This window comes from Vigna radiata, chromosome 3, assembly GCF_000741045.1.
Source record: "Vigna radiata var. radiata cultivar VC1973A chromosome 3, Vradiata_ver6, whole genome shotgun sequence".
NCBI lineage: Eukaryota > Viridiplantae > Streptophyta > Magnoliopsida > Fabales > Fabaceae > Vigna > Vigna radiata.
Genome location: NC_028353.1, coordinates 11,209,931 through 11,221,407, shown reverse-complemented (window position 1 = coordinate 11,221,407; position 11,477 = coordinate 11,209,931). Strand labels below are relative to the sequence as shown.

General features: G+C 31.7%; 2 protein-coding genes across 3 annotated transcripts; both read right to left on the bottom strand.

Annotated features, from left to right (window-relative positions):
* Positions 1-392: 392 nt before the first annotated feature.
* LOC106757354 (pectinesterase 3) lies at positions 393-2,310 on the bottom strand. 2 transcript variants are annotated; one of them, XM_014640005.2, is made up of 2 exons: positions 905-2,310; positions 393-725 (listed from the first exon to the last, which is right to left on the bottom strand). In XM_014640005.2, the coding sequence occupies exon 1, from the start codon at positions 2,128-2,130 to the stop codon at positions 1,444-1,446; it is 687 nt and encodes a 228-aa protein (XP_014495491.1). In that variant the 5' UTR covers positions 2,131-2,310; the 3' UTR covers positions 393-725; positions 905-1,443. The 2 variants fall into 2 exon arrangements, with proteins under 2 accessions (XP_014495491.1, XP_022635158.1); XM_022779437.1 differs by having other exon boundaries at positions 393-722.
* Positions 2,311-5,180: 2,870 nt separating this feature from the next.
* LOC106757089 (40S ribosomal protein S9-2) lies at positions 5,181-6,848 on the bottom strand. The gene is made up of 3 exons (XM_014639676.2): positions 6,699-6,848; positions 6,224-6,605; positions 5,181-5,494 (listed from the first exon to the last, which is right to left on the bottom strand). Exons 1-3 carry the CDS (start codon positions 6,724-6,726, stop codon positions 5,311-5,313), a joined length of 594 nt encoding a protein of 197 aa, XP_014495162.1. The 5' UTR covers positions 6,727-6,848; the 3' UTR covers positions 5,181-5,310.
* Between the last annotated feature and the right edge of the window lie 4,629 nt (positions 6,849-11,477).

Below are 11,477 nucleotides of genomic sequence, written 5' to 3'. Positions count from 1 at the left end.
ACAGCGAATGCAATGTTTTGCCAACCTTAATTTCCCACAAAAACAAACAAGATACCGTTAGATTTGCATTCCACTCCCAAAATTCTTAAGGCTGTCTTTGAGGATACGTGTACATCAGATAAGTTCATGAGTCATCATCATGGTGTAGTAAATTATAAGGATTATATTTGGCAATGAGTCTCTCAACCCTCAAAACCACTGTAAGTGTGGGCCATGTAGATCTAATTCTCACTGTTTACAGTGTCAGCACAGTATATTATCAGTATAAAAGAACAGTTTTTGCCCTTCCTCCATTCAAGCATTTTCAGTTTCTTGATGTCAATTCACATCAAAGTGAGCACAATTGCAAAACTGCAAACTTTCAGCATGTCTGGCAGAAGAAAGTCCAGAACTTCAAAATTCAGAGAAAGTGATATTAATGATCTGTTGTTGATGCTACAAGCACTGTTGCCACAACAAAACCAAACAAGCAACTCAAGGGTATGACAGCTCACAATGGCAGTTAATGCTAATTTCAAAGAATGAAAGTTTCTTCATTCTCTCAATAAAATCTTATCTATGTTTTGTTGCAGGTATCAGTGAGCATGATGCAGATCATAAAGGAAACTTGCTCTCACATCAGTATGCTTCAGAAAGAGGTAAAAGAGCTTGGTGAAAGGGTAGCAGAGTTAGTGAATTCTGCATATACAAGTGATCTTGACTAGGAGGAGTGTCTTAGAACACTTCTGCAACATTAACAAAAGCGTTATCTTTTTTTAATACATTTTTTTTATAAAAGTACAAATTGATATCAATGTCCTTCATTCTTCAAGCTTTTGGAAGTTAAACAAATATTTGAGATTGGGGGAAAAAGAATTTCGGGAATTCCTGAAATGAGATGCAAGAAAAAGGGTGAATTTCTCACATGCTTTGTAGACTGTTTGATAGAATTGGCAAAAGATGTGAGTGGCTTTCCATCATCAATAAGAATAACCTGCTAAATCTTATCAAAAGGTGTTAACAGAAGATATGAATTTGATGTAAAAGAATAATTTTACGTAATAATAAAATAAAGGACAAATGAGTAAAAACATATATGCTTTGAAATATAATGTTAATTAGTAATAACTAGCACAAAAGTAGCAAGTAACAACTCAAGTAGCAAGAATTCAATTTTATTATTCAAAGAGTTCATAATGTAATATATAGGATTTCACACTCTGAAATTGTTTATAAAGTTCTTATTTATAAGATGACTAATAATTATATTTAAGACATAAATAGTTGAATAAGTAGATGATTTATCATGAAGAAAGAATAAATTGTGATTATGATGAAGGGAAAGAACTTAATTAAAATTTGAAACAACAGAATACAATATGACACTATTAATTAAGGATCACATATTTACACACAAATTCCAAACCCTATTTCAAGTGGAAAAAATGCAACGATTTGAAAGCTTCAATGGAGTTTCATGTTGAAATGGCTTAACAAATCGCGAATATTAGCAACAATAGCCAAACTGTTACTCATATACTCCTCGGACCTCGTCATCATTTTCTTCATCTTCTCAAGGCCCGCCGCGTCACCCGCCTCTTCCAGTCCGTCCAGGCATGTCTGCTGGTCCGTCACCGCCGCGCTCACCCACGTATGCACGTCGCTCACTGCTTTGTCGGTCAGCGCCGCAGCGGCCGACAGCGAGTCGTTGAGTCGACTCAGCGCGTCGTCGAACTGGTCCTTGCAGTCGGCGAGTGCACCTCCCTTCGTCCCGCGGAGCGACGACGCGAGGCTCTGGAGCGCGTGGAACGAGGCGCGGAGCGAGAGGGCGAGGATGGTTTGGGGATCGGTGGCGTTGGCGGAGGGCGGGATGGCAGCGAGGCACGCGGCGGGGAAGCGCGTGACGTTGCAGACGAATCGGATGGAGTCGGCCGAGTTGGAAAGGTGTTGTGACTCAGTGGCTTGGTGGTGCGCAATGGATGCGATAGCGAAGGCGAGAGTTAGAGTGATGGAAAGGATTGCGAAGACGGAAATTGTTGTGGTGATTACGGGTTTTGAGATTTGGGATTTAGGGTTTGGTTGCTGATCTTCGATTCCGTTGTGATCGCGTTCTATTTTGCCGTAACCTTTGAACATTTTGAGAGAATCCATCTTTCTTTGTTTACTCTGTTGGGACTTGCAAATTGTTTATTCTCCGAGGAAAGTAATAACAACAGTTGCCGGAGCAATACGAAGTCAACACGGTGATGTTTAATATAATTTCTAATTATAATTTCAATTTCTGGAATTTTTCTATAAGTTTTATCTTAGTATTTCAAAATTAAGAAAAGGGTTTATCTCACTTTCTTTCTAATGGTAACAAGATGGCTTTAGCAGAGGTTAGTGGCAATGGTCAAACTTCTCCTAAATTAGATTTCATGTATGCTAAAACAAAATTACATGACTGCATTGCCTCCTCATCTTTTCCTACATCTTCATCATTTTCATGTTCCTCCTCAACTGCTCTTAATTCACATTTGAAAAAATTGCCAAATAGCCACAAAGTTTCCACGTAAGAAAAAATTTGAAAAGTTGGTTAAGTTTGGTTACTTTTTTAACACTGCAAGGAAAAAAGAAACTTCAACCTTTTTTACAAAAAACATGAGAAAACTATGAACATTTGAGAAAAAAAAAAAAAGATAACTTTGAACACATCTCACAAATTTAAGATATCAAAATAGATATTAAATCTATAATATATTAACAAAATTTATATATATTTAAAACATAGACCGCATATGATTTTAGTGAACAATATAAAAATAAAAATATATTTTAATCATATATATATATTTAGACTCTGAGATAAAATATTATTTTTTTATCTTTTTTTTAAATTTAAAATTTAATATTTAGTGATTAAAATATTCCTTTTTAATTATAAATAAATAAAATTTACTTTTTTTAATTTGGAAACTAAAATAATTAGGATTATATAAGCTTTAAATCTCTATTAAATATTAGTGTTGTTAATTAAGTTTTATTAAAAATATTTGTTTTATTGAATACAATATTTGTTATTTTTCATTTTGCCCTCAACTAACTAAGATGTAAGGTGTTTCTTTGAGTTTTTATTGTTCCACATGAAAAATATTAAAAGAAAAAATTTGAAGATCTTGATACATTTGAATTTTGTAATTGAATTTCTATTTAGTATTTCGGTGTTAAAGTTTGTTATACTTTTAAATTAAGTCCATATTCTGTATTGGATGTCATTGACAATTGGGTGTTGCTCTCTCAACCTCCCCAAGTGGGTCCTGCATCTCTCCACTATATTAATTTATTTCAAAAATATTTTATACCTCTCCACTATTTTCTTTTATTTCAAAATTACTCTACACCTCCCCACTATCTTTAAGAATCTTTCTCCTTCTCTTTCTACATTAATGGAACATTTACATGGGACTCATTAATGGAGCATTTACATCATTCAAATTTGAACTTGTGATATATTTTCTTAAATAAGTTTGACTCAATCTTATTTTCGCTATTGAATATATTTTTTTCTTTTCAAATTACTTAATAAATGTAAAATTTTGTTTTAAATCTGTAGAAAAATTTTATATATATATATATATATATATATATATATATATATATATATATATATATATATGTGTGTGTGTGTTTTTTTCACATATAATATCTATAATTTTTAACTCACCGACATGTTTGACTTAAATAACTTGAATAAAATATTTAATTTATTAGATAAATAATATAAAAATATTATTAAATACTTAAAATAAATAAAAAAAGTTATTTGTTAAAGATTTAAAATTTATTTAATTCTTTCGTCATTATAAAGTTAGTATATAATAATAATAATATATCATTATTTACTATTAATATTATTGTTTATTATTTTGTATTTGCATCTAACTTTTAATTTTATAAAATGAAAATAGTAGAAGTACTAATATTAAAGTTTTCTTATAATTTTATATTTTGTGAATTCTCCATTAATGTAGAGAGAAAAAGGAATAGATTGTTGAGAATAGTGAAGAGGTGTAAGATATTTTTGTAATAAAAAATAATAATAAAAATGTAAAAAATATTTTTAAAATAAATTAAAATAATGAAGAACTGCAGGACCCACTTGAAGAGGTAGAGGAAGCAACACCCTTGACAATTTGGATGTCTAATCTCAAATAGAATATCACGAATTTTGAATACTTGAAATTCTTGAATACTAATTATCTTTATAAAAAAAGTGCATCATTTCATTTCATAAACTAAATATTAAAATAAAAATCAAATCAATCATGCAGAGAAGACAGTTAACAAACATTTAGTAAAAATAATTATGGTTCCAAAACTTCATTTGTTTTTATATTCCAATGCCATAGTACTATATTTAAGACTCCATGATCAAACAGACGTGTGTTCTTAATTGACAACTCATATTCAACTGAAAAATATAAGAATTTTGACATTAATAGAATAAAAATGTTTAATAGGACTCTATTGAAAATACTTAAATATATGAGATGATGATGCAAAGTAATTGTCTCGTAAAATGAAATAGCAAAACAAAATGACATCGAGTGACTCAAACCTTTAATGCCAAAACCAATTTTGATCTTCTATAATAATTACAAAACATATCTTTTCAAAATAAGATTATATGTTTCTTTCCTTTGCACCTTTGTAGCACTTTCCTTCTATTCTTAAACATCATTCTCTATAATTTATAATTTCCAACATGAAACAAAACATTGTTTATGTCATTTTGCGTACCATTATACCAAGCAAAACATCTTAAAATCGGGTTGAGCAAAATTTAGCAATATAAAAGCAAGTTAAAGCATATGGGTTCGTGTAACCTATTATCACATTGGTTCTACATGTTATATGATTCAAAACAATGGACATTGACCAACTTCAATTCTAACCTTTTAGAGGATGAGACACCACTCTACTTTGACGTTCATCACAACAACTCTTCTACTAAGAAATACAGTCTAAGCAAACACTACCCTGTATCTTCAAAATAATGTGAATGTTAGATGCGTATAAAACTTGAGCCATCCCTATAATTAAATATTCCTATAACTACATATGATTGTGATGTTCAATATACCAGACGAAAATGAAGGTCAGAAAAATTATTTAATGAAAATCTTGATACTTTAAAATATATAACTTCAAAAAACATAATATGTCAAACAAAATGTTTTCACAAACAAGGAACCGAGGATAAAAAATGTATAACAATCAAAAACCATAATCTAGGCTCATAAAGTAAAAGGTGACACAATGTGTAAATGCAGTGAAGACATGAATAATAGTCTAATCCTCATCTTCCTCATCTCCATCTCCACCTGCGGCCTTCTTAGCAGCAGCCCTTTGGTTCCTTCTTTTCACTCTTCCAGGGCGTCCTCCTCCCAGGGGACTTGTAAGTGAAAAGTCAATGTGCTTCTGTGAGTCAACCCTCACCAAGAAAGAGGGGATGTTCACCACTTGCCTACCAACCCTGCATCACCCCAAAATGACACAATAACAAGGTCATTCTCCAAACAGTGCATGCAATACAGATACAACAAACAAATTGGACTGATACATCAACATTCAGTTATTGCAAAACATTCAGCTTTAAGTTAAAAGAATTCAAAAATTCAAAAACATAGAATGCTAATACATCAACTCTCAATTCTGGCTAATCGGGGGACTTGTAAAACTTAATACAAATGCTTGAGAAAACTTCCGAAAAATAGCTCACAATATAGTCAAAGGTTGTTTTTGGTCTTATTTGGAAAAGCTCTCTTACAAAAATAACTTCATCCTATTTCATCTTCAATTATTAACTCAAAAAGAAGGAACAATGAATTAACTTCTGCAGCAAATTAAGCTCATCATAATTCAAAAAAAATGAATTCATTTTTCTCATCATTTCCTTGTAATATAGTTAATTAATCCATTCAAATATAACCTAATTCACAAGATAGGCACGTAATCGACTACATAAACTATTCAAGGATAAGAAACTAAAAACCTATAAAAAAATATTATCAAGATCATTGCATTTTTCTCTCTATATACATTTTTTAATTAATCAGAAGTACCCTACAATTTAATAAATGCAAACTCTGGAAAAAGATTCAATCCAATTCTGAAAACATACAATTTGTGGTGATGAGCAAAACAAGTAACGAGAAACACAATCGATACAAAAACAATAATGAATTTGGAAATGGAAAGGGACCTGATGTGTCTCTGCTTGATGAGAACCCTAGCATGGTGGATGGACTTGGCCATGCCGGACTTGAAGACGAGGGTTTGGAGGCGGCGCTCGAGGAAGTTCTCGACAGTGAGTGCGAGGACGTAATCGAGTTTGTTCTGGGTCTCATCCAGGAGACCGTAGCGGAACATGCGGCGGAGGAGAGCCTCCCCCTCAAAGATCCGGCGCGGGTTCTTCTCGTCGAGTGTGAGGAGGTTACGCGCGTTGTTGCGGATGCGGCTGAGGGCGTACTGCACCCTCCACAGCTCCCTCTTGCACCGCAGCCCGTATTCTCCGACCAGCTTCAGCTCCGCGTCCAGACGCTCCTTCTCGTACGGACGACGCGGCTTCTTGAACGTCTTTCCATCTGCCACACAAAACAAAAAAGATCAATGCCGTTGTTACTCTTGACTGAAATCACAAAACGGCGTTATGAGGGAGAGTTCATCCATCTACTCACAATTTCTGTAAAAGGAAACGTGAACCATGGCTTTTGTCTTCTACCGCGTTGCCGTTTTCCCTACCGCTGCTATGCTCTGCTTGCTCTTGCAACCCGAAACTAGATCTTCTGTTGCCTTTGTTTCCTCCTTTTACATGAGAAAAACCCTAATACCCACTTATTATTTTAGTTTCGCAAAAATTAACATATCCGGGCCCAACTTCATTAGGCACCACAATAACTCAAATATTAGGCCCAAAGTGTTATTAGGCAACTTTTTCCTACACCTCCATATATTTCTTTCTACACTCTAGACTTGTGAAATGTCTCATTTACCTTCGTATCCTTTTTTCTATATTTTCCTTTCTCCTCCAATGCACCCATCTTCTTCTTCATCTTCCTCCACTTTCAGGAATATGTTTTTATTTTGTATCTTTAAATATACCTTCCAAAATATAAATTTTATATTCCGAAACATTTTTAAATTATACATTCTAGACTTGAAAACAAAATTGAAATTTTAAAGTGTATATAGGTGCAAGAAAAAATTATGAAGGTGGATGAACAAAACAAGTCAATTACTTCTGACACTCTCCCACCTACTCCAGAATTGTCACACCCCATTTGATACTGTTTTTCCTCTTACAGTGTGTTGTTTAGGTTCATTTAGGAAGGAAACAACTTGGAAGGACTGAAAGAGAGCTCAATGAATAACTTTCTCTACTTTGGTTAGCATGAAAATAATAGTGAGAATGTAGAGTACTTTTGTTTCTCCTGTTTGTCAAAGAAGTTTAATCACTTGCTTATGTTTAACAAAATATAATATATTAAACACAAACTTTGTAAACACTATTAAAAATTAACAATTTATTGAAAATAATGGCACCTCTTGAGAGTTTATAGATTATAATTTATAAAGAGATTTTTACATTATTACAAATGCTATCTTCATACACATGTTTAGATAAAAGTATAAAGTAAGATGAAATTAGCTAACCATAATGTTATTTACCATCAAGTAAAAAAAATGGTAATCGAAATGAATATTTGAAACATGGAGACAACTAAGCTCGTGGAATTCATTGAATATCAAAATCAACTAAAGTAATCAATTAGATTAAAAATTTCTATTATATTTTATTTTTATTAAGTAAAAATTCATTATAACAAGTTATTAGAAAGTGAGTTTAAGTCTAACTCAACTCCACAAAACCGGTTTGTAATATGAGATTTGCACCTCACGTATATATTATAATTTGGTTTTATCTCTAGTCAATGTGGGATTTCCAACACAAGCAACACCCGTTCATATATAAATATATTATCATTAGAACTCAAATATTAATTAAATATAATATTAAAAATGACATGCTAATTAAATATATGACTTAAATTATATGTATATATCAACTTCTTTGAGTTAGGTTAGATCAAAGCTTAGAAGGAAGCAAAAAGATGATCCTTATGAATAATATGATTGCAGAAATGGGGTGGGATAAGGTAACATGAAGCACAAATGGTAGTGGCGAAGGAGGTAGCTCACAATCTTAGGCTATATGTTGAAGATGGTGAGTAGTTTTGTTGTTCAAAGAGAGGTTAGGTCAACTCTGTGAGGTGGGTGGCTAGAGGAACCTCTAAGGTTGCTCTAGTCTTGATCTAGGAAGTGTGTGACCATATTTTGATAGCATAACATTTCATTAATCCAAAATGAAATACAAAGGTGGAGACACCTCTGTTTATAAGCCAACGATGTCCCTTTCTAATCCTAAAAACATCTTTTGAAAACCTAAAAACAAAACCTAGCCACCAAACATGTAATGGTCGAATAGGAGGGAGACATGTGTCACAAATCATCTCCAATGGTGGATGGACATGTGGCCACTACCAAAAAGAAACCATCTCCACTCCTAAGGGTGTCATGTGACCACTTCTAAAAAGAAAATCCTCTTCAATGGACGCATGACATTTCTACTTGGTTTGTATATCTAACTTAAGAAAAATCCTATGATACTTAGGCCTTAATACAAGCCTTAATCAAACCTACACTACATGGCCAAATACAATGGCCTAAATTCCCACACTACTCTTCAATTCATACTCCATGATGGCTCCAAAGGTCGTCCACAAGATAGAGTTGACACCATCTTCAAGGATGACTTTAACTCTCTTGAAAGTGTTTACCATGGTTAAGGGATTTGCCATCATTCCCTTCCTTTCGAAAAAGATTCAACCTTAAATCTTCAACATGGAACAAGGTAAACATCCTTGTCTTCTTTAGAGTTTTGGTGTGTTTCTCCACCCATTATGTCAAATACCCATTTTATAACACAAGTTAGAACAAATGTTATAATAGTGAGTATATGAAGGATATAGCTCCCAAGAATGGTACAACTTGAATCAAAGGAGTGATTAAGATCTTAGAAAGTAAAAGCATGTTTCTTGATGATCTTATTTCTAACACAGATTCTTGGGGTCTTTCTTGTCATTCTTCTAGAGGAAGATGATAAGGAGACATTTACATCTTTACACAAGCCTTTTGCCCTTAACGTCATAATTTGTTTGTTGGGACACTCTTGAGACTTACATGCTTTGACACTTATAACAAAACGAGTCTTTTATTTTTTTTTTACCTTTTTTTCCTTTTCTTTTTTTATTTTCTTTCTCATTCGAGCTTGATCATCTTCCACTTGAAAATGTATGAGAGGATGAAGTACAAATTTCCTTTTATTACGAGTGATGGTTATCATATTGATATAACCATTATGTAAAAATTCTTTATCAAAAAGTCAAGACCTTTCCAACAAAATGTGACAAACATCCATAGATAATGTCATATAAGGTCACATAGGTAATAGGTAAAAATGACTGCTCGGTCCATAAAGTCCAATCGTCTAATCTCAATGTACTTAAATAGATACTCCTAACTATATGGATCATCCAATCTTAGGTTAACCAAACAATATATGACACACAATAAAATTTATACATGGCTATTTTAAAATTGAATAGAAACCAATTATTATTTTAATTAAGACAAAATAATTATTAGTTTTGTTAAAATAAAATAAATTATGAATCTTTAAAATTTATCTTTATATTATTCGTGTAAACATATATTAGTTTTGTGTTTACCTTAACTAAAAATCAATTAACGTGAATTTTGGGTGACTTATTATTTATCATTAAAGTAATATATAATAAGTGATGATTTAATATTCTTTCTAATTTGTGTCATTCTAATTTGTTGGTAAAAGTTATCTAAAGAATTAATTAAAATTAAGTAACACTCATTATGAAAGGAATCCCTAAGAATAGTGTTCCTGGTATAGAGTGGAGATATAAATATATCAACTCCACCCACTATGGTAACAAAATATTAAAATAAGAGGGGACCCAATATTTCAATGCCATACAATTTAACAATAAAATAAATTATACTTCAATCTTTCAAAGAACACAAAAGAAAAATTATAGTATTTTCATTCTAATATTTAATGCATATATACTATAGAAGGAATGGAATTGGTAGATCTGTGAACTAAATAAAATAAATCCAAAACACGAAGTGATACCTTTTGTAAACCTTAAAACAAACACGGTAAAACGAGAAACATTGTCGAATGAGGAAACTAATTTTCTTAACAAAGATGTCGAAAACTTTAAGTCTTTGTAATTCATGGTTGTTTTTCCTTCAACCCACAAACACGTACAAAATCAGAAACGAAACAAAATAAAACTTTACGGCTAAATATCTTTTATTTTACTTAAGATTTTTTTTACTTGGGCTTCCTTGATTTACCCTTTTGAAAACTTATTTAAGTATACAAAATTTAAGGCTAAAAACATTCAAATTTTCTACCGTTTTAAAAGTTTGTACCAAACCGATATCACTTAAAAATGGGCAATGTTTTGGGGAGGTTGGTGTTTTTGATTTATCTGTTTTAACAAATTTGTTATTATCCATCATTGTAGAACTATTATCTTTACTTAAGTTGAACAACAATTCAATAAACAATATTAGTATTCACATTCACATTATTAGAAGACTTAAGATTTTAGAGTGCTTATTCCTTGGTAGGTTACAAACGTTTACAAAAGTACCTTTACCATATATATATATACGTATAAAACACTATTCACAACTTATAATTCTTGCTTTCTGCAACTAATAATCTTGTAATTAAGAATTCTTATTGTCCTTTTTTGCTAAACTTTTATCCAATAAAAGACTTTATCGGTGAGGGCCCGCAATTTCTTTATTACCCCTTCTGGAATAAGACAACACATCTTAAGAATCTCACACCATCACCCCTTTTTCCTAAACTACTCTCATATATAATATTCCATTAATATATATACAACATTCCTAATTTTTTTACTTTCCAAATATCATACATTTTAATAAATTTCAAATAATTAAGGGTTAAATATGTTTTTCGTCCCCCAATTATTAGCCGTTTTTGTGTTTAGTCCCTCTTTCAAACTATAGTACAATTTAGTCCTTTAACTTTAGACAACTCTGGTTTTAGTCCTTTTTACCAAATTTTTTTAATTTTATTTACTGTTTCAAACGTGTTTCTCAGTTAACATTGAAGCAAAAATGTGTCAAACAGTGTAAACAATCAAAATGCTATAATGTAACGTGCTTGAAACAGCAAATAAAGTTTAAAAAATTGGATAAAAAAGACTAAAACCATAGTTTTATAAAGTTGAAGGACTAAATTGTACTATAGTTTGAAAGAGGGACTAAACACAAAAACAGTCAATAATTAGGGGACGAAAAACATTATTAATCCAATA